The 22,167-nt window shown below is 48.5% G+C and overlaps 2 protein-coding genes across 2 annotated transcripts; one reads left to right on the forward strand and one right to left on the reverse strand.

Annotated features, from left to right (window-relative positions):
* The first annotated feature begins 2,079 nt into the window (after positions 1–2,079).
* ARF1 (ADP ribosylation factor 1) lies at positions 2,080–17,014 on the forward strand. The gene is made up of 5 exons (XM_036379147.1): positions 2,080–2,209; positions 11,482–11,661; positions 12,882–12,992; positions 13,607–13,731; positions 15,403–17,014. The coding sequence occupies exons 2-5, from the start codon at positions 11,514–11,516 to the stop codon at positions 15,562–15,564; spliced, it is 546 nt and encodes a 181-aa protein (XP_036235040.1). The 5' UTR covers positions 2,080–2,209; positions 11,482–11,513; the 3' UTR covers positions 15,565–17,014.
* A 1,861-nt stretch (positions 17,015–18,875) lies between these two features.
* On the reverse strand, positions 18,876–22,002 carry C1H1orf35 (chromosome 1 C1orf35 homolog). The gene is made up of 9 exons (XM_036379152.2): positions 21,897–22,002; positions 21,131–21,267; positions 20,885–21,038; positions 20,759–20,804; positions 20,590–20,672; positions 20,428–20,500; positions 20,018–20,097; positions 19,598–19,756; positions 18,876–19,439 (listed from the first exon to the last, which is right to left on the reverse strand). The coding sequence occupies exons 2-9, from the start codon at positions 21,222–21,224 to the stop codon at positions 19,217–19,219; spliced, it is 912 nt and encodes a 303-aa protein (XP_036235045.1). The 5' UTR covers positions 21,225–21,267; positions 21,897–22,002; the 3' UTR covers positions 18,876–19,216.
* Between the last annotated feature and the right edge of the window lie 165 nt (positions 22,003–22,167).

The raw sequence follows: 22,167 nt of genomic DNA on the forward strand, positions 1-22,167 counted from the left end.
AGCAGCTTCCTCCTGTCACAGGTACACAGAGGCACCCAGCTCAGCTCCTGCCCCAGGGCTCACCCAAAATATCCAGCAAGGACAGAGGCAGCTCCTCCCCAGGAGCCCCGAGCAAGTGCAAAATCTCCTTTTTCTCCTTAAATCTCCCTGGGTATTTTTGGTTCAAGTCAGTCTCTGGGGGCTGCTGTGTCCCAAACAGGTCCCAAAGCCAGGGCTGCACCAGGGGACAGGGACACTGTGATGCCAGTGGGAGCTGTCCATGCCTGGCCATCGAGGTGGGCACCAATCAAGAATATTCTCTTCTTCCTGAACCCCCCATTTCAGCCAGCTCAGCTTCCACGGGGCAGGAAAACAGGATTAATTTGATTTTTTGGCGTGTCCTTGCTGTCACTTTCTCAGCCCATCAGTGCTGGTGGTGCTGAGTGACCCTCTGGGGAGATTTAATGCAATTTAGGGGCTTTTTAAAGCAAAATAATAATACTAATTTAAACCTGCTCTGCCTGGGGGTGGCTCCTCCCTGAAAGAAGCCCAGGGATGATTTTGCCTCCTGCCCAGGCTCCCTCCTGGCACTTCTCAGCCCTGTTGCTGCCATCTCTCTTGAGTGTGACCCAGTTCTTTTTTAGGAAAAGAAGCTTTTGGGCTCACTCCCATCTGTCTGTCTGCCTTCTCTGTAATTCTGGGTGATTTCAGCCCTGTTGGACAGGGGATGGAGGTCTTTGAGGCACTCATTTCCTATGAGCATCAGGGGGAAATTTGGAAATAAGCAGTTTTGGTGGCTTCCTGCTGTGTTTCCAAACTTTTCCTTAACAAAGGATTTAGTATTTAGCCTGGAACAGCACACAGCCTTGATTTATCTCAAAGTTAACCCAAAACAGAAAGGAGATAAGTCTAAATTTATTGTGCACAGTTGTTTTTACAGCAACTTCTTGAGCTTTGGAACCATATGAATTATTCTCTTTCCATGTGGATTTAAGATTCTGCTGCGCTGACCTGTTCCCTCTATGCTGTGTAAGGTAAAATAAATTAATATTAGTTTAAATAATGAAAATTAATTGCTTAGGTAAAAAAAAATTAAAAGGAAATTTTCCCTGTTTGGGGAAACTGAGGCACAGAGAGGCTGGAGAAGCAGCCAGGGTGGGAGAGCTCAGAGAGGATCTTTGGCTGATTTGGGAATGGGGAATGGGGCAGGGAAAGGGGGAATGGTGTAAGGAAAGGGGGAATGGGGCGGGGAAAGGAGAATGATGAGGGATGCAGAGAACAAGGAAAGAATGGTGCAAGGAAGTGGGAACAGCACAGGAAAAGGAGAAAGGTGCAGGGAAAGGGGGAGTGATGAAGGGAAGGGGGAACAGTGCAGGGAAAAGGGAAGGAATGGTGCAGAGATGAAGGAACTGTGCAAGCAAAGGGGGAACGGTGCAGGGAATGGGGGAACGGTGCAGGGAAAGGGGAATGATGTCAGGAAAGGGGAATGATACAGGGAACAGGGTAGCGATGAAGGGAAGGGGAAACAGTGCAGGGAAGACGAAAGGAATGGTGCAGGGAAAGGGGAACGGTGCAGGGAAGTGAGAACAGAGCGGGAAAAGGAGAACTGTGCAGGGAAAGGGAAGGAATGGTGCAGGGAACCGCGAAGGGGGAAAGAACGGTGAAAGAAGCGGGAACGGTGCACGGAAAGGGGAGGGCACAGTGCAGAGAAAGGGGAGCTGTGCAGGGAGGGCAGGCACGGTCCCGACTAATCCAACCCCATCCCATGCCATCGATCCCATCCCATTCCCGCATTCCCGCGGGATCCCGGCCCCGCTCCCGCTACGCTCACGCGCCGCAGAGTGGGCGTGGCCATCTCATAGGCCACGCCCCCACACCGCCCAGGAGCGGCTGCTCCGGCTATGGCCACGCCCCATCGCTTCAGGCCACGCCCCTGTTCTCACTAAGCTGTCACTCATGCCTTAGCCACGCCCACTGCGTCTCTGCGCCGCGCCCCCCCCGCGCTTCCCGGCCCTGCGGCAGCCCGGCTTGGTCACGCCCCCTGGGCGCAGGCCACGCCCCCCGCTCCCTCCTCGCCTCCCCGTGGTGCCTCGCGCGGGGCGGGCACTGACGTGGCCGCATCGCGCCGCCATCTTGTGCTCCAGGGCGGATCGCGGCCGGGGCGAGCGGGCTCCGAGCGGGACCCTCCGAGCGCAGCCAGACCCACGGCCCGCGCCTCCCGACGACGCCGGTGGGTTTGCCGACACCTCCTTCTTCCCTCCTTTCGAGCCTTTTTTCCCTTCTCCGGCCCCCCGCGCCGCGCCCCCGCCCGCATCCCGCGGCCTTGGCGCTAAGGCGCGGCGGGCGCTGAGGCAGCGGGGCCGGGCTGTTCTTTCCCCTTTTTTTCCTTCTCATTCCTTTTAATTCCTTCTCACTCCATCTTATCCCTACTGATTCCTTTTCCCTCAGAGAACCTCCAGGAGCGGCGCTGCCCCATCCGTCCCCCCCTGCACGTCTGTGGGGCGGAGGAGGGGGGGGGTCGGGCCTTTCGCTTCCCTGCTCGTGGGTGGGATGGGGTGGGAAGGGCTGGCATAGGCAGGGCTGGGAAAGGGGAATCGCTCCAGCTCGGCAGCAGCTGCACAAGGCCCCTCTCCGCTCCCTCTAGCGATGGGATCGGACGGGATGGGTTTGTCCTCCCTTCCCCAAACTCGCTCATTCCGGCCCCTGCCCCGCCCGCGGACGGCTGCGAGCAAGTAGAGGCATTTCCTCCTTGTCCTCTCCCCCTAAAACCCTCGTGGGGTGGGGGAAAGGAGCCTCGGATGAAGCTCCTGGGGCAGAGGTTGATTCTCTGTAAGCCCTTGGCTGCTGAGTTGGTGTTTTTTTTTGCCGGGCAGAGGAGTTGAGCTTTATCGTGGAGCAAACAACTCTTGTTTGCCATGCATCGCCTTGGGTTCGGTGGTGTGGGAGATCAGCTTTCCTTGGCCGAGCAGCTCCCGCTGGGAGGATAAGGATATTATATTCTGGCTGAAAATACTCCATCGTGCCTCTGTGCGAGGCGAACGTGATACTTGGAGGCTGATAAAGCTCGGTGTGATGGAGTGATAGCCCGGCTCTGCCCCAGCACAGCCGGACCAAAACTCAGCCGGGCCATAAAAACTGCCCCAAATGTTGTGGTGCTTGACATTGACCTTGTGGCTCTGCCGCTCTGCTCCTGCCAAAGCAAATTCCGCAGGTTGATTACAGTCCTGGCCAGAGGTCTGGTGTTGAAATTGTCGCTTTGTCAATAACTAAAATTCCGAGTATTTATTTAATACTTTGAGCTTTGTCTTGCGAGGCTCGCAGCACCCCTTTGCAGGGTATTCCATTAACCTTATTTTCCAGGAGGAGAAACTCGAGGCCAAGTGGATTTTTCCAAGGTCATTCAGCAATCTTTCTTGCTATTTTTGCTGCTGATTTGGAGCACTTCTGGGGGGGAAAAAAAAGGAAGTGTGGCTGAAGTGGAGGATTGCTCTTTTGCTTTTATTCATGGGGTTTATAATGGAATAAAACAGGAGTATGGATAAAGGGGTTCTCTGAAAGGAAAGTTTTTGGGGTTGGTGTGATGCCACTGATATTTCTCTGCTACAAACATGTCTGCAGTGCTGGAGGGCCCTGCTGGGCTGCTTTCCCTGTTGGAATAATTGCATTGGGTGAAAGGGTGAGGAAACTCACCTCGATTGAACCTCTCCAACTCCACAGCTTTGCCAAGTTCCTTGGTGCTTCCTGCGATGGAGCATCAGGGATTAAAATGGCCCGAGCAGAGCCGCCCTCCCCTCAGAACAGCTCTGTGTTTTTTGTGATGGAAATCCTGTCAGAAGTCAAACCCCTGGGTGGAAATGGTCCGAGGAGGAGCTCGGACGGGTTTCCCTGAGCGTTTCCTCGGTTGTGAAATAGCCGGAATGTGGAAGGGCCTGGCAGGAGCCGTGCACCGAGTTCCCTGTGAGTGTTAGTCATGCTGACCGAGTGGGGGGAGCACCAGGCACAGCTTTCCGAGGCAAAGCGAGCGTGTGTGTGGGAGTCGGGGCTGGATTCTGCTCCTGGGAATTCACCAAACTCTGCTGTGCTCCAGCTGCTTCCAGCAGGAGCTTTCTACAGATAATGATCAGCTGAGCCATGGATGCCATGAATTGGTGGAAGGAGGAAAAGCTCAAAACGCAGGATTCCAGCTGAAATGGCTGTGGTGAAATGTAAAGAACCACCTTTGCACATCCCAGAGGCTTTTCTTTCTCTTCTTTATAAAGATGGGCTTTCAAGCAAGGATTCTTCTGGATTTCAGCAGCCTTCCCAAGCATCCAGCTTGCTTTTTAGTGGATAAATTTGGTGAACGTGAGCTAACTTTATCTGAAAAGAAATAGTTCTGATTCTTTTTTTAGAAATCTCTTGGAAGTTCTGCTCCTGGAATGCTACAGAGCTTGTGCTATTCCCTTCCTTTCTTAAACTGATGAGTAAAGAAGTTCAGAATCAGCTTCCTACTACAGCAGCTGTTTTTTTCTGTGTAATTCAGCATTTTTTTCCTTTCTGCTTGCGAGCATCCGATTTTATTCCTTATTTTTAACACACTCAAACATCGGAGGGGCTGTGGTGGAGCTTCTGCTGATGTTTCAGTTCTCATAAAACCCTCGTGTCTGGCAGCTCTTGTTCACCCACTGCTCCTCTGCCTCAGCACTCAGAGGCTCTGCCTTGACATTTCCCCCAAACCAAAAGCCAATTTCATTGCTGCACGGAGCTCTCCTGTGAGTTCTTGCCATTTCTACTAGGAGTGTCAATGTTGACTTAGTGCCCAGTTCCCAGGAATGAATAACAGGATATTTGGCTTAAAATTGGAGATTTTGAGCTCAGGAACAATTCAGCCTCAAAACCAAAAAAAACCAAAACCCACCCCAACTGTGCACTGCTTATCTGAAAAGAAATTCTCTGTACCCACCAGTTCTCACACCAGTGTACCCAGTGCTGGACTGGTGAGCAGAAAGCCATAAGCCATTCTTGGGGTTCACATCTTCATTTTTTTGGCACCATAATATTTCCTGAGCAGGGAGGGCTTGGATGCAGCTCCCTCTGTGCTCTTCACCTGTCAGCCTTCCCTTTAAATAAGGTATTTTCCAGCCCAGATACTTTATTTTGCTTTTATTCACGAGGTTTATAATGGAATAAAATAGGAGTGCAGCCTTATGGATAAAGGGGTTCTCTGAAAGGAAAGTTTTTGGGATTGGTTTGATGGTACTGATTTTGTCTGGAGGGCCTTGCTGGGCTGCTTTCCCTGTTGGAATAATTGCATTGGGTGAAAGGGTGAGCAAACTCACTCACCTGTGTCTCCTCTGGCTTGGTTTGTGTGCTCTCAGGTGTATAAATCTTTTAAATAGCTGGAAGCTTTCTTGTGAAACAGCAGCAGTTTGCTTTCCCTGCTTGAAGGTGAGAATTTAGGGAAAAATTCTGATTTGGGGTTTGAGTATCAAGTCAGGCAACCCACTCTGATCCTGACTCTTTTTATTCTGGCTGTTGTTTTAGGAGTGACTTGTTCTCATGTCTGAGAAATAGGGATACCCCCAAAGGAAACTTTCCCCCCTGTGTCCTTGTTTTGATCTTGTAAGTGAAATGATTATTTTGTGTTTTCTGCCCCTCCTAGCCCAGTGCTCTCAGGAGAATACTCCAGCATGTGGGAATGTCCTGGCTGGGTAAGGTGTGTGGAGAGGGGGGTGTTCAGCCTCCTTGGGTTAAACAAAGCTGCTGGACAAGGAGATTTCCCCTCACCTGGAGTCCCCCCCGTGCTTGCCTTGTCCTCCATCTGCCTTGGACATGTGCAGTGCTTTTGGAGCCCTTTTTAGTTTGCAAGCCTTTGGTGGCCAAATCCAACAGTTCTGTACCTTTAGCTTGGATTTCACTGCTTTTTCCCTCAAATAACCTGGTTAGGATCCTTCAGGACCTTTTCCATGCCGAGCTTGGCAGAAGCACCCCCAGTGTGAACTGGGAGGAAATGGTGCCAGTGGTCAGTGCTGATCTCCACAATTAACACTCCTCTGGTTTGAATTATTAAAATTATCAATCAAGGAGTTAGGAGTGATATTAATGGAGAGCTCTGGGAAGATGTTGTTGCCATGGCCCTCATGACAGAGCTGTTTGTGCAGGATAATGAATCACCTGTGAACAAAGGGCCAGGCCTGCCTGTTGGCTGCTCTCACATGTTCCACGTAATCCATCCCTCCTGCTCCTGATACGGCCCAAAGAGCTCAAATCAAATTGATCTCAGCTAAATTGCAGTGTGGAGGCCCCAGAGTGAAAGGGTTTGACTTGATAGATTCCATCTCTCAGCTTAGCAGATGTGGAAGGGCAGTAAACAGTTCCTAAAAATAGTTGAATGGAACTGTACTGGAATAGTATTGGGCCACCCTGGCTATATATAAAGAGGTCTTTCCAAAATTTGCTGTAAGAGAACACTTGAATCTGTAAAGAAATGATTTCAAGTTCAAGAGAGAACACATCAGTACTGTTCCCTGCTGAGTGGGGGTGTGAAACACTGGGGCTGTGGATTAATCCTGAATTTTAGCAGTGTTCTATTCTTGTTGGATCTCTTCTCACATTCTCCTTTAAATCACACTTTATATTGTTAATAACAAGCTGTGGGGTGAGATTTGCACTTGAAATTATTTGCCAGTTGTTCTTGCGTGTTACACCAGTAACAGCTGTTGGAGTTGCATGGGTTTTTTAAAAAATGCATTCTCACCTCTTATTTGCACATTGCTTTGGTGATTTCTTGTGTGACTATTTTGCTTCTCTTGATAATTTAATTTAAAACATTCTAGAATGCTGTAAATGAGAATGAATGATCCAGGCCAACTAGTGACAACTGGATGAATTTCAAATCAATATTTCTGGTAAATAACAAATTGATCCATTCTTATTCCCTGTGACTGATAGAACCAGGATGTTAATACCTGGTTAGGAATTATGGATTTGGGGCTTTTCTAATTGTTTTAGACATGGAGCTAAAGCTTGGGCCAATGCAAGGAGATTTTTCTTTAAATTGAGATGGAATTTTTGTTCCATTGCCTTTTTAAACAGGCCAGTTTTAGTTGCCAAGGTGCAGGAAGGAGCTTTTAGGTAAACCTGCAGCTGCTGGGGGTTTTCCCTGTGTTTAATATTTTGTCTGATGGAAGCTGTGGAGCTCAGTGTGCCATTGGTGTTTCTATCTCCTTGAAAATGGCATTTCAACAGGATGGGAACAGCAAATATCCCAGAGACAGCAAATGCCCTCTGTGCCTCTGTCCCACTGCTGGGCAGGGGAGGAGCAGAGGCTTGAACTTTCCTTGAGTGATCTTGTCAGAACCATCAAATCCTAGAATGGTTTGGGTTGGAGAGGACCTTGAAGCTCTGCTGCTTCCACCCCCCTGCAGTGTTCATGGCTGCTGGGATTTTCACATTGCCAAAATGCTGGGCCCAGCCAGCTTGATTTTAACACTTGCAGAGTTTGGAGCCTTATTTATTCACTGTGGGAGCCTCGTGTGGTAAGTGCTGTGTCTAGAAGTGAAATAAATGAATTTTATACTGCAGGATAGTTTGACTCAATAATGGCATCCTCTCATTTTGTCTCTGCTGTGTTGAAAGAAATGATGTGAACTGAAATGAAACACAATTCCTGTCTCAGGGAAGTTTCATCTCTGTGTGGCCAATAAGGACTTTTGCAGAGGTGTAAAGCTGAGGTTCTGTGGGAATTCCAAGGTGTGTTTTGCTCTCTTTGGTCATACACACGTGGGGTTGTTGGCCAAGCTCACCCACGGAGTTTTGGAGGTCAAGCAGCAGATTGGACATCTCATGATACCAGCTTGAATGAAATGACGTTTAAATGCATTTAAATCCAAAACTGCAGCATGATGAAGTGTTTAGTGCTCTTTGGCCTTGAGATATTCCTCAGAGCTCTTATTCCAACCACCTCCAATTAATAAAAGCAGATTCTGCTCCTTCCTCATGGGCCATATCACTTTAACAACCACGGGCTGCTGCTGTTGCAGACACTCATTCATTTTTAACTCCTCTCTGCAAAAGGCTGCCTGTAAAGGCTGCCCGTTCTCCTGAGGGCTCCTCTCAATGTATCACTTACTAGAAAACAGGCAGCTGAAAATACTTTGGTTTCATGAAACGAAACTGCATCTTCCGCACTGAACGTCAGCGCTGCTGTTTACCGAGGGCACGTTGTGCCTTGGCCGAACCTGCCTGACGGGTTTCCAGCGCTGCTCAGGTGGAGTGCAGTGTGTTAAAGTGCTGTAGGACTGCATGGGCAGGGACAGACAGACGGACACTTCAGTGCTGGGGTGCTGAGCTGCCCTTTCCAGAAGCTGGGGTTGTGCTGAGGGAAGAAAAAGAAACTCATGCAGCTCTGTGAAAATACTCTCTGCTGTTTATTCAAATCGCTCCCTTTCATACTCAAATCTTCCCACTTAGCCTGATGGATCCCTCTTTTGAAGATGTACTCGAGCACTACAAGCAGCTCACAAGCCGCAGTCTTTCATGTTTTCAGGAATTTTATCCAACTTGTGCTCCTAAAACGATCCGTGTAGCAATTACTGACAACGTTCGGGTGGAGAGAAGGAGGAAGTTAAACTCAGTAAGGAATACAGGTCAGATACTGATTGGTGAGACAAATGGTGATAATGCCTCAAAGGTAACAGGTTTTTGTTTTTGCTTAATATAGGAGGAAATTGAAGGCTTTTCAAGCCGTGCACGTTCTCATGGCGCAGGTAATGGGCTGGGATGGGAATGAAAGCTGAGCCCGGGGAGCAGAGGGAGCAGTCCCGTGATCCCTCAGCTGAGCTGCATTAACCCAGGCAGCTCCCGTGGCACTGCAGGGTGAGGAGGGTGCAGTGCAAACCATGGAGTGCGAGTTCCTTCCTGTGGGAACAGGTGAACGACAGGAATTTCTGTCCCATCCAACAAAACCCTGCTGGGAACCAAAACAGTTTGTGAGAGCTCTGCAGATGGATTTCTCCTGGTTTTTTCTTCTTTTAGACAGCAAGGATTCAGCTACTTTTTAGTCAACTTGTAAACATGCTTTTTCTTGCAGGAGTGGGCTGTAAACTATACTGTGCTGCCTATAAAAATAAATGTGACTTTTTTGTAATGCCACCTACCCTGAAGTACCAAATAAAGTTACAGACTCGGTTTGGATAGGAGGGATGTGGAAGAGAACAAGAGGGCAGATGGAAACCAAGTGCTTAAATGGATCTTAGCTTCTTAAATCTTCACAAAAAGTAAAAAATAGGGAGGATGGTGGTATAAAAGCAGCTTCAATGGCAAAGGGCAGGCTTGACCTGGAAATAGCTGCCAGGAAAACAAGGATCTAACAGGATTCACTGCTGCTAGTGCCAAGTACCAGCAACTTGTTCAGCCTGGACTTGTGCAGTGTGTGGAAAGCTGTCCTGGATGTAAATGATAGGATTTTGCTCTTTTTACTAATTCCTGTGATCAGTCCAAGCACCTGATAAGCCATTATGCTTTTAAACGTGTGCAAAGCAAAGAAAGGCATTCTTTGTGCAGGCTTCTGAGGTTCTCTTGCTGTGAAAGTTCTTGCAGTCAGTTTCTGTGAGCTCTGTAAAAGGTCACAGTTCAGGCCTGGCTGCTGCTTTCCAGATGAAGCAGGAGATAGAGGTGGCATGAGCAGCCAGACAAAGGGAAGCTTTACAGCCTCCCTGCCCTCCAGGCCACTGGGAGCTGTGCTGTGGGCTGGGATGGGAGATTTCCTGCTGTGGACAAATGGGGACTGCAGCAAAACTGTTTTCTCTGCTTCCTAATTAACCTTCCTGTTTATATAGCCTTCATATATTCCAGTGGGGGTGGAATATTCATGGTCGTGTTGCAGAAATACAAAAGGAAATGGTGGAATAACAGAAGTTTGAAAGCTCCCCTTTGGTTTTAATCCCCAGTCTGGTTTGTAGAGGAGTTGAGTTTTAAAGCTTCAGGCATATAAAATAAACAAATCTTGGACTCAGTTGCTTCAGCGAGTTGCTGTGTGGGGATTGACGTCCTGCTGGAGCCCTGGAGTGGACTCTGAACTTCCCTGTGCAGCTGGGAGTGCTCAGACACGTGCCTTGGTTCATGTTCCAGAGTTTAACTTTTGGGGTAAAAATTGCATCCAGCAAAGCTCCTTTGGAGGACAGAACTGCTGAGGCCTTTCCCAGTGCAGAGTGAGGCAGCCAGGCTTTCAGGCATGGCCAGGACATCACTGCACAGAGTGGGAAAAGGCTTTTGTGCTGTGCTGTGCTTGTCAGTCCAAATCTTGCTTTAGAATAGATAGAATCTAGCTGTTCTTAAATAGATATTCTGTAAAGATAAATAGAATAGATCTTCTATAAGGGTAAATAAATAGATATTCTGTATAGATACTCTGTTCTCTTTCTAGGGAGAGTTTTGCTTTATCATGAAATACAGAATATTTCCAGAGATGATTCAAGCTTCGTGTTATGCTTTAAATTTGGTTTTGTTTACAGGAAACTCATGCTTTGAATGTATTGGCTGTTGGTGCATCTGGTCTGAAACTTGAATTTTCACTTGGGTTCTGTCTTTTCTTAAGCTGACACCTGCAGGCTTCTCCAGGCAGCATCAGGAGGGTGTGGACTGTCCCTGGAAGGTGTCTGGGAGCTCCCAGGCACAGCAGTGGTTCTGCTGGGATTCAGTCCTGCTGTAAACTGTGCAGGAGTGGGTTTGGAAAGGGGGGTTTGGGATGGGATGGGTCAGGTCCCAAGGGCACAGGGGGGTGGCTGAGGCTGGAGTGCAGAGCAGCTCCTGCAGCTCCCAAACAGGAAGCTCCTGCTGACGTGGATCCCTTGAATCACAGGCAGGAGAGGGGAGTGCTCATCTCTGAACGTGCTCCTTTCATGTGGCTGCTCATTCTCCACAGTTAACTTTATTAAATGTGGGTTTGTTTCCTACAGAAGGTCTCCCTCCGCTGTTAATGAAAGTTACTGCTCTGTGTTTATGTGCTCTTCACAGACCACTTCCTCAGGGATGGAGAGGAAGGAAACTCTTCTGAGCAGGAGAAAATCCAAGCTGTATTCAGTTTCCTTCCCAAAAGAAGGAGCAGCTATTGCTGTGCTAAGCAAAAATTTGTGATCTGCAGGTCAACTGGGAAAAGTTTGTTTAATGGGGCCACTTTTCTGCAGATAAACTATCCCATAACAGTGGGAAGCAAAGTACCTGAAGTGGTCAGCTGCATGAATTTTGCAAGCAAAAGTTTGAGAACGGCAATTAATGCTAAAATCTCTGAAAGAATATTTGAAGCACTTCAAGCTGAGTCATTTCAAGAGCACTGAGTTTTGGCACATCTGTTCATCTTTGTGTTGCTTCAGTATGGGGAAAATGTTCAGTGGTGCCTGGTGTGTCTATAAATGATTCACATTATCTCTTACTTTGGGTTTTTTGTGGTTTTTTTTTATGTCATGGTCAGGACACAACTGTTGGTAATTCATCAGTGATACTCTGATCTTTTTCTTCCTCCAGACTTCACTGGCCAGTGAGAACATATCTGAACCATGGGAAATATTTTTGCTAACCTCTTCAAAGGCCTTTTTGGCAAAAAAGAAATGCGCATTCTAATGGTTGGCCTGGATGCTGCAGGAAAGACAACTATTTTATACAAACTTAAACTTGGTGAAATAGTAACTACTATTCCTACTATAGGTAAGAGTTTGTGTTTCTCTAACTGATGGCTTGGAGATCTGGGTCTCAGCTGGTTTAAGTGACTTGTCTGCCAGAGCAAACACTTGTTAAAGCTGTGGTGGGAAGGTGCCACAGCCAAATATTCTGCCATGGGGGGAGATTGGGACTCTCTTCTCACTCCCCTCGCTCTCAGTCACTTGTGGGATGAGCCTTTGTGGGCCACAGAAAGGCAATTTGTGTCCCAGCTGTTTGGCATCATGTCAGTCAGCCTGAGGAGCAGAGGGCTTCACCTTTTCTTTGTTCTCTTTTGATTGGAAGGTCTTGAGATTTCTTAAAACCCAGGGCAGGATGAGGAGTTTTTTTGTTTGGTTGCAGGGAGAGTTTGTTTCTTTGGGGTTTGATTTTTTGGTTCCTTTGGGGTTTTTATTTTTTAGCTCCTTTGGGGCTTATATTTTTTGGTTCCTTTGGGGTTTTTATTTTTTAGCTCCTTTGGGGCTTATATTTTTTGGTTCCTTTGGGCTTTATATTTTTTGGTTCCTTTGGGCTTTATATTTTTTGGTTCCTTTGGGCTTTATATTTTTGGTTCCTTTGGGCTTTATATTTTTTGGTTCCTTTGGGCTTTATATTTTTTGGTTCCTTTGGGCTTTATATTTTTTGGTTCCTTTGGGCTTTATATTTTTTGGTTCCTTTGGGCTTTATATTTTTTGGTTCCTTTGGGCTTTATATTTTTGGTTCCTTTGGGCTTTATATTTTTGGTTCCTTTGGGCTTTATATTTTTGGTTCCTTTGGGCTTTATATTTTTTGGCTCCTTTGGGCTTTATATTTTTTGGCTCCTTTGGGCTTTATATTTTTTGGCTCCTTTGGGGTTTATATTTTTTGGTTGAGGTTGGTTTTTTTGGTTGGGGTTTTGTTGTTTATTTGGGGAGTTTATTTCTTTGGGGTTTTTTTGGAGTTGTGTTTTTTGTTTGTTTGGGGTTTTTTTTTTGTTGTTAGGGGTTTTTTTAAGGCAACACAGTTTGTTTTTTGTAGCTGCTCAGATAGCAATTAGATTTGTTCATTAGGGTGATGGTGGGAGCAGGACAAGCTGGTTTTGCTTCCAGAGCTTCAGCACAGGATTCTGCTGGTTTAAAGCAGTTCCAATTTTTAAGTGAGCTTTTTAAAATGATCACAGTCTGAGAGTGTGACCTGCTAATTACAACAGCTGTGTTGAAGTGACATTTGTGCCACCATCTCTTGTTCAGGTTTCAATGTGGAAACGGTAGAATACAAGAACATCAGCTTCACAGTGTGGGACGTGGGTGGTCAGGACAAGATCAGACCCCTGTGGCGCCACTACTTCCAGAACACACAAGGTGAGCCCACACTCCTCATTCCCAGCTCTCCAGAGTCTGAAAGAACTTTTTGGCTGTCTTCAGTGAGTCAGTTTTTGGAGGGGAGTGGAAATATTTGTTATTATAAAAGGTGTGTTTGTGTGCTGCTCACTGCAGGTTCAAAGAGGGATGGGAAGAATTCCACAGACCAGTCTTCCTTGTCCTTCTGACTCAGAGCGAGTTCAGGAGTTGGTTTTTTCTCTGTCAGCAGCACAGCTCTGCCCTCACTTCAAAGCAGAGTCTTTACTTAAAGCTCTGCAGCCCCATGAACTGGGAGTTTGTCACTTCTGTCACTCCTGGGCCTTTTTCATGTGTGTGTCTTTGAGTCCTGTCACAGCAATTCAGGGGCTCCTCTCCCTGGAAAATGCCAAGTGGTTTTGTAGAAAGAATACCCAAGTTGCAAAAACAAATGCAAACCAACACCAGTTTTCACCAACTTTCAGCAAGAACAGACTTTCTCACAGACACGAGACTTCAAGTTTATGTTTATTTTTGTTTGCTTATTTCTAGGTCTGATTTTGGTTTATGTTTATTTTTGTTTGCTTATTTCTAGGTCTGATTTTTGTTTATGTTTATTTTTGTTTGCTTATTTCTAGGTCTGATTTTTGTGGTTGACAGCAATGACAGAGAACGTGTGAACGAGGCCAGAGAAGAGCTTATGAGAATGTTGGCAGAAGATGAGCTCAGAGATGCTGTTTTATTAGTGTTTGCTAACAAACAGGTATGCCCCCAAGAAAGGTGTCTGTCTGTCTGTCTGTCTGTCTGTCTAAACCCTTGAAAACTTCCACCACCCTTGTGAGTGCCAGATCTTGACCTTGGTTTTCGTATTTTCAGAGTAAATGGCCATTTAGGTATGTTGAAGGGAGAAAAAAAAAAAGATTAAATTCTCATTTGAAAGGAGCATCCTTCTAAACAGTCTTGGCTAAAAGATTTTCAGTTTTAGTGAAAATCAGTTTGATTTTTAAGGTTGACATAGCTCAATTACAGCACCTGCCCAAACTTCCTGCAGAGAGGAATGCTGGATGCCAGAGCCTCCCTGAATTCCTCATTTAGGCTGTTTGAGGGTGGAAACACTGCAGTTTTGATGTGCTTGTGCTGATCTGTGAGCTGGCCTCTGCCAGGCCTCAGAGTTGTGTTCTTATTGCTTGTGGAGGCCTTGGCTGCTTAACCCCAAACGTGAAGGGCCTGAAATGTGAAGAGGGAATAACATCCTGCTCCACTGATGGCACAGCCTCAGCTGGGGAGGGTGAAGGTGCCCCAGGAGCAGGAAAGGTGGCCTCTAAAGAAGCTGTGCTCAGCAGACTAGGACTGGGTGCTAAAATACCTGCAGTCACAGAAAGGATACTCCTGAGTGGAAACAGGAGTTGATTTTACAAACTGGGACTTGTAATTCACTTGCAGCAACATACAGATAATATATTAGAATTTGAGGTGGGTTTTCCAAAGTTTTAGTCCCTTCCAAGACCTTGGATGAACAGTCAGGTGTCAGCAGTCATTTGCCTTGCAAGTGTTTTTGAGAATCCTAAGGTCCTTCTCACAGAATTTTCATTATGATTCAGTAATTTTGAAATGTGGACTTGGAAATGTGAGCAGTGTCAGCACTGGGGGAATGGCTGGATAATACTCAAATATTCCATAATGTTGGATTTAGATTGGGTTGCTAAACCTTTGAGGCTTTTTGTCAGTGTTGGGGAAATACCTTGAATATCACAGTAATCCACTGGGGTCTTCTGAAAGAGAAGTTTTGAGAGCTCTTAACTTTCAAGCTGGTGATGGAGGAGTGGGGAATGACTGTTGTTGCTTCCCTCATATTCAAATATTCCATAATGTGGATTTAGATTGGGTTGCTAAACCTTTGAGGCTTTTGTCAGTGTTGGGGAAGTAGCTTGAATATCACAGTAATCCACTGGGTTTTTCTGCAAGAGAAGTTCTGAGAGCTCTTTTATGACTTTAAAGCTGGTGATGGAGGAGTGGGGAATTGTGAGGGTGTTCACAGGGGTCTGAGGATGAGGGAAGAGACGAGGATCTGACTCCATGTTTCAGAAGGCTGATTTATTATTTTATGATATATATTACATTAAAACTATACTAAAAGAACAGAAGAAAGGATTTCATCAGAAGGCTGGCTAAGAATAGAATAGGAAGGAATGATAATAAAGGCTTGTGGCTCAGACTCTCTGTCCGAGCCAGCTGGGCTGTGATTGGCCATGAATTAGAAACAACCACAAGAGCCCAATCCCAGATGCACCTGTTGCATTCCACAGCAGCAGATAACCATTGGTTACATTTTGTTCCTGAGGCCCCTCAGCTTCTCAGGAGAAAAGAATCCTAAGGGGAGGATTTTCCATAAAAGGTGTGTGTGCCAGGGAATGACTGTTGTTGCTTCCCCCAGGACCTGCCGAACGCCATGAATGCAGCAGAAATCACAGACAAACTCGGACTGCATTCTCTTCGTCACAGGAACTGGTACATCCAGGCCACCTGTGCCACTAGTGGAGACGGTCTCTATGAAGGACTGGACTGGTTGTCCAATCAGCTCAGAAACCAGAAATGAAACCATAAACCTTCCTCTTCCCTCTTTTTCCACCCTCCCTCTTATCTCCTCCTACTCGCCCTTCGCTTTACTCTAATGTGGCAAACTGTGCTACTTTGTGGTATTGAGTGCCGGAAGCTGTTTTCATTTCTTTTTTGTCACAGTATATATTGCATCATGCTGTAAATGTGGCAAATACAAGCCTGAAAACAGTTAGGTTTCTTATTTAATGTAAATAGTTTTTGTTTCCAATGAGGCAGTTTCTGGTACTCCTATGCAATATTACTCAGCTTTTTTATTGTAAAGAATCGAGTCACTGTCTAGTACCTGGAAGGGAATTCAGTGGGTTAATAACGTAAGGGTTGCCAGTGGTCCTTGTGCAGTAGAGCTGGATTCCATCTTGGTTGGGTTGTGAGATCTGTGAGATCCATTTTGGTGGTTGGTTTTTAACCTGAATTCTGTATTTTTTTAAATAGACAAGGAAAAGTAAAAACACTTAAAACACACAAACGTTTGACATCGCTTCTGCTGCTCCAGCTCTAACGTGGTGACTCTTGATTCTTTTGAAAGGGTGAAGCAATGACTGACACCCAATTAGCTTCATCTGCTTAATGACCAGATCATAAGTAGTAGATCTCTGGCTCTTTCTGTAGCTCGTAGTCTGTGCTCATCTTCGTTCACAACCGTTCAAGGATTTGCTGGGCCTGGTTTAGATGAGCTTTGCAGACTCATGCTAAACATCTGACTTTTGGTTCAGGTGAGATTTCTCGTTTCCATTGAACTTGAATCATTTCCAGAAGTCGACATTTTTAGCCTGTCATATTTGTCAAAAAGTGTTTTGTACTTTTCTTGTGCTTAAACCACTCCAGAAGGCAAAACCTTTCCACAGGAAGCACAGCCTGTCCTAGTCCTAAGCTCTATAGGCAGAAAGTACTGTACTTAACGTAAGAATTGCCATGAAAAACACCAAACATCTATGTATAGTGTCTAGGGAAAAAAAAAAAAACAAAACAAAAAGCATGAGAGTTTGGAGAGTCATTCCACTCTACAAGTATTCAATCCCATTTTGGAACAATCCCATATCTGTATATGTGTGAAAACCCTTGGCATCCCTCATACTGCAAGGTTCAGATTTGCCATCAGAAAAATAAAAAAAAGACCTCTTTACTTTTCTTTTGTATTTTGATAAACACTGAAGAAGCTGGAGCTGTTAAACTTTAACTCGAGGAACTATCAGAACTGGTTTATTTAGTGTTGTGGAAACCTTTATTGCTTTCAATACACAACTAGTAATCAACTGTTTTGTATACTTGTTTTCAGTTTTCATTTCGACAAACAAGCACTGTAATTAAAGCTATTAGAATAAAATCTCTTAACTATTTCATGTTTTTTATGCCTTGCTGTTCATTCGATCATCTTGGCAGAATCATAATTAAATACTTGTTGAATAAAAAGTTTCATGAAACTTGCACTGGTATCGTGTTGGTTTGTATCAGCTTTGTGCAGGGGATCCAAATCCAGGCAGCTTTTTGCCACATCATGATTTGCATGGAAATTTGAGGGTATCTCCTGTGTTTTCCAAGAAATGAATCATTCCAGGTGAAATGGTGGGTGGGGTTTGTTGGGTTCTGCTGGAGTCACTTTGTTGCCTCTGGGGCTGCACAGCTTGAGCTTCTTGAGCAGCCCCATCGGTTCCCCCAACAGGTTGTTCCTCCTGCTGGTCCCAGTTAATTACAGCATCTGTGAATTAGCAGTTTTGTGGGGGGAAAAATAGGAATTCCACCTTCCTAAGTGCTTTGTTTTGCATTTTCCCTTTCTGCAGTTCCCTCTGGATGATCCTCCTGCCTTCCCTGTCAGCTGCAGCTTCTCCTCTCCCCAGTGCTCAGCTCAGGCTGCCTGCCAGCTCCTGGCTGCAGCTGCAGCAGCTCCCCCAGAGCACTGGAAAGCTGCAGGATCAAAGGTCTGTCCTGCAGGTTAGAGAGCAAATTCCCTGGGGGGAAACCTGGCACTGGAGTACAGAGTAAATAGCACTGGGCAAACTGGGATCACAAACCTCCCGCAAGTCAGGAATCCACCTTGGAATTTCCAGCTGTGAATCAGGATATTTGCATCCCTAATAGAGCAGGACAGGTCTTTATTCCTGTTCTGGGAGGGAATTGAACTTTAGGGCCAGCTGGATTAGGATGCTGCTGCTCTGGTGTGGAAAACAGGGAATGTGGTGATGTTATCTGAGCTGTGTCCTCTGCTCTGGGCAGCACAGGCTTTGCAGTCCTGCGTGTCTCAAACTGATCTTGGTTTGAGTGTGAGACAGGAGCAGGGCAGAGCAGGAGAAAGCCCAGGAGAGCTGAACGGAGCTGGGCCAGCAGTGCTTGGGCACACCAGGACCCTGTCCCTGTGCTGAGGGGCTGTGGGTGCACATCCCCCTGCCAGCCCTGCCACCCATCCAGCCCAAAGCCTGGCAGTGAAGGTGGCACGTGGGAGCCCATGGAAGAGCAGGACTCTGGGCTTTGTGGGTTTTTTGCTCTGCTTGCTGTGCTGTTCCACAGTGGGATGTTCCCTGCAGGCTCCAAGCACAGTTTGGATCCCAAGATCCCATGAAGGTGACCCTGAGCTCAGCCTGGTGAGCACCAGCGGGGCCAGAGCTCCTGGCCAGGGAGTGCAGGAGCTCGGGGTGCCCCAGCTGTGCCCTGGGCATCCCTGGGATGGCTCAGGAGCAGCCCTGGTGCCAAGGAGCTGCCAACCCCAAAAATGGTGTTGGGGTGGGATCACCACAGGCTGTGACAGCTCTGCAGCATCTCCCACTGCTGGGACAGAAGGGCTTTGTGAGCTCCTGAGCACGCTGCCACTGGGCTTTTGTCCACCAAGACACACAAACCCTCCCTGTCTTCAATTGCATCATTAATTACACAAATGAGGCCCTTGTGCTTGGCAGCGATGCTGCGGAGCTGCTCGGGACACCCCCTTTGCACTTGGATCAATATTTCTATTTATTGGTGTGAAATTCCCCTCTTTCAGTGTGCCAAGAACATCAATAATCACGTGCTGAGTCTGGGATATGGAATTTGCTGCCCCCTGTGCTGGGGGGATGTGGCCAGGGCAAAAGCCTAAGGAGACACCTGGTCCCATCCACTTTCTCCTGTAAATTGAGGAATTATTCAGGTGTTCAGGGCCAGGTGGGACAGGGCTTGGAGCAGCCTGGCCCAGGGGAAGGTGTCCCTAGACTGGAGCTAGATGAGCTTTAAACTCCCATCCATGCAGCTGATGAACTTAGGGAATCTTTAAAGAAACTCTTCAGCCACTGCACAGGCAGAGAAAGAAGACAAAACCCATCATAATAACAACAAAAATAAATAATAATAATAATAATCTCTTCCAAAGTCTCTATCCATAAACACGAGGTATCCACAGCATTATCAGCAACCCTCAGCACAGCACCCTCCGTGCTCAATCCTGCCTGGATGGAGTTTAGGGGTGATGAGGAGGGCGCCCTGCTGCCCCCACAGCCGCTGCTGCTGCCCCTGGGCGGGCAGGGAAGGGGCTGCTGGCACCACAGCCTCGATGCCCTTTGCCACACACACTGCCCCGGCACCCGCGGGGCTGCAGCGTTTTTCATTTCATCACTTAGAAAATAAATCAATCTGATATCTGTCCCTGAAGCAAGCCCAGCTCCCTCTCAGTCCGAGTCGGTGTCGCGGCGCTGCCGGAGCCCGCGGGCCGGGGCGGAGCGGGACCTGCTCCTCTTCCTGCCCCTCCTCCGCGGGGACGGGTGGCGGCCGCGGCCGTCCCTGCTGCGGCTGCCGCTGCTCGAGGATTCCGTGTCGGATTCCGTGCGCTGCCGCCGCCGGCCGTGCCGCGCCGCCTCCGAGTGCTGCGGCGGTGTTTTCCTGCGGTGGTGCCTGCGGGGACAGGGGGGAAGTGACAGCAATGACAGAGGGGACAGCAACCAAGTGATTCTGGGGGTGAAAAGGGGATTTTGGAAAACGAGGAGATGGCAGCCATGACCACGTGGCTCTCCTGAATCCTTGCTCCCGTTTTGCACTGCTGATGCCCCTACCTCTTATCCCGATCCGGGGAAGAATCGGAGGATGATGGGGCAGCATCTTTCTTGGAATGCTTCTCCTTGTCCTTCTTCTTCTCCTTCTTGTGTTTCTTCTTTTTCTTGTTCTTTTTCTCCTTCTTCTTCTCCTTTTTGGATTTTTTGCTGCTCTCAGGTCTGCAGGATGGATCAAGCAATGAGAATCCCTGCACTGTGCATCCCTCTGGCTCCAAAACCTCATCCCCATCCCCTTTTCCAGGCACATCCCACCACATCCCTCCTTTGCCAAAGAGAAGCCCACAGAGGCTTTTGGGGATGATTCAGAGATGCAAAACAAGCCCAGTGCCAAACAGAGCCATGGAAACATTTTGTAAAATATTTCCCATAAAAGCCAGGGCATTTCTGGTGGTTTCCCACCAAAGTGGGAAAAATCCTCACCCTTTCTCCTCCACCTTCTCCTCCTTTTCCTGCTTCTTCTTGGAGACAGATGTCTCTGGGCTGCTGGAGACTTTCTGGTGCTAGGGTTGGAGAGGGGAAAAATACAGAGTGAACCCATGAGCCCATTGCTTGTAATTACAAGACATAAGGGTTTTCTCCCTTTAAAAATTAAACTTAGAAAAACATTTAAATTACATTCAGGGAAAAATTAGAATACCCTTAACAGCTGCTTCCAAATTAAAGCCCCACAAATGACCTCTGTGCCAACAGGACACAGGAAATTCCTGCAGGTCTCTGTGCTACAATACCCAGATGGTTTTTAGGTAAAATATTCCAAGTGAAGGGCACTGCTTTTTGCCTTTTCCCAGCTATTTTTGAACCTTCCAAGGACAGTGTGACCGGCACCGTACCGTGAAGACCGAGAGCCCCATCTTGGCAGCCTCCCTGTCCTCCTTGGAGAGCATCACCCTGCCAGCACTGCCACTGCAGAGAGACCACAGAAAAAAAGCATAAAAACACTAAAATCAAACAAATTGATGTGAAATGGCTGTGGGATCCTTCCCTGACCTTACCTGGAGCTGCCCAAACCCACCACCCGATCCACGTCCTTCTCATCCCGCTCACCGCCGTCCCTCTTGCACACCTCAGCCAGGTCCTGTGGGGAGAGGCGACAGTGTCCTGTGTGTGTCCCCAAAATCAGAGCCCAGGGGACACTGGGGGAACACGTGGTGCTCCTGTTACCTCTTTGCTGAGGCCCGTGGGCTGCCTCTTCAAGCTCTTGTAGCCCCTGTAAAAACAAGAGCAGGTGAGGTGTGTGTGGGGACACGCAGCTGCTGGTTTTGGGGTTTTTGTGGGGTGGGGACTCACAGTGCTGCCATCATGGCCTCCTGCTCGGCCAGGCGGACTGCAGCCAGCTCTTCCTCCCGGGATAACGGGGGCCCCGTGTCCTTCTTGCCCTTGGCATACCAGGTCAGGTCCTTGCCCTTCTGCCACCGCCCCACCGGCGCCATCAGGGAGTTCCCTGTGGGGAACAATGACCCCCCCTTCATTCATCACACCCCAAAACCACACAGGGGACAGGCAGGGTGGGATTGGAGCAGGATCAGCCCTTACCCAGGTAATTCTCACGCTGTTTGTCCGTCTTGACATCCTCCCAGCTGAACTGGTCCTGGCCCCCCCGGACCCCGCCCCGGGAGGAGCCGAACATGGTGGAGCCACACCCTGCAGCGGATTCAGGGGGTTCTGGAGACCTGCAAAGAGATCAGCCCTGGGTTCACCCACTCCAGATCCTCCAGCAACTCTGGGGGGGGGGCTCCTGAAGGCGCAGGGAAGCAAATTTGGCTCGCCAGGGGTGAGTGGAGTAACCAAAGGCCTTTGTGGGGGTGTTAGAGGGGGGTTTATAACCCGGAGGTGGGAGGAGGTGCACGGCTTGGGGAGGGTCCCAGCCGGGAGAGGAGGGGGGTCCGGGGGAGGTTCAGAGCCTCAGGCAGGGTTTAGGGCCAGCGGTGGGGCAGTCACTGCTCGGGGGATTCAGGCTCCGGGACGGGGCTGCAGAGCGAGGGGGACTCACAAGCCTGGGTGGGGACAGTTCAGGACTAGAAGTGGGAAGGCTCTGGGTCTGCGAGGAGGTTGCAGGGTTGATGGAGGGTTTAAAGCGCGCATGGGGGTTCTGGGCTTCAAGGAAGAGGGTTCATGGAGGGTCCAGGAGGGGGTTCACAGCCTGGATGCGATGGGCTGGAAGAAGGGATCATGGCCTGGGGCGGGCTCGGCGGGGAGGTTGTACAGCCTGAGAAGAAGCTGCATGGCCCGGGGTGAGGCATTAGCTGGGGGAGAGTTTCGGGGTCTGGGAGGGATTCAAGGCCGGGGGAGGCTGCAGGACCTGGACGCTGCCGGGCCCGAGGTAAGAGTCTGCCCGTGCCCGAGGCGTGTGAAAGCAGCTCGGGGCGGTTCCCTGCAGCCCGGGCTCCTCCGGGTTGGGGAGTGCGGGGATCGGGCGTGCCGGACCCGCGGGGTCACACCCGGAGCCCCAAATTCCCCAAAATCCCGAACCCGCCCCCGCTCCCCTCACGCACCTCCGGCCGCCGAGCGCGCACCCGCCCCGCCGCTACCACCGCGGGCACGGCCGGAGGGGGGAGCGGACGGGCGGTACC

The sequence above is a fragment of the Molothrus ater genome, chromosome 1 (genome assembly GCF_012460135.2).
Source record: "Molothrus ater isolate BHLD 08-10-18 breed brown headed cowbird chromosome 1, BPBGC_Mater_1.1, whole genome shotgun sequence".
Classification (NCBI taxonomy): domain Eukaryota; kingdom Metazoa; phylum Chordata; class Aves; order Passeriformes; family Icteridae; genus Molothrus; species Molothrus ater.

Bases quoted from the DNA above. Each gene is read 5' to 3' on its own strand.
- ARF1 (XM_036379147.1), top strand. From the start codon at position 11,514: ATGGGAAATATTTTTGCTAACCTCTTCAAAGGCCTTTTTGGCAAAAAA. The intron at 11,662-12,881 runs GTAAGAGTTTGT...TCTCTTGTTCAG, and splicing joins AACTACTATTCCTACTATAG to GTTTCAATGTGGAAACGGTA. The intron at 12,993-13,606 runs GTGAGCCCACAC...GCTTATTTCTAG, and splicing joins CTACTTCCAGAACACACAAG to GTCTGATTTTTGTGGTTGAC.
- C1H1orf35 (XM_036379152.2), bottom strand. From the start codon at position 21,224: ATGTTCGGCTCCTCCCGGGGCGGGGTCCGGGGGGGCCAGGACCAGTTC. The intron at 20,805-20,884 runs GTGAGTCCCCAC...TTGTTTTTACAG, and splicing joins GAGGCCATGATGGCAGCACT to GGGCTACAAGAGCTTGAAGA. The intron at 20,673-20,758 runs GTAACAGGAGCA...CTCTCCCCACAG, and splicing joins CCACGGGCCTCAGCAAAGAG to GACCTGGCTGAGGTGTGCAA.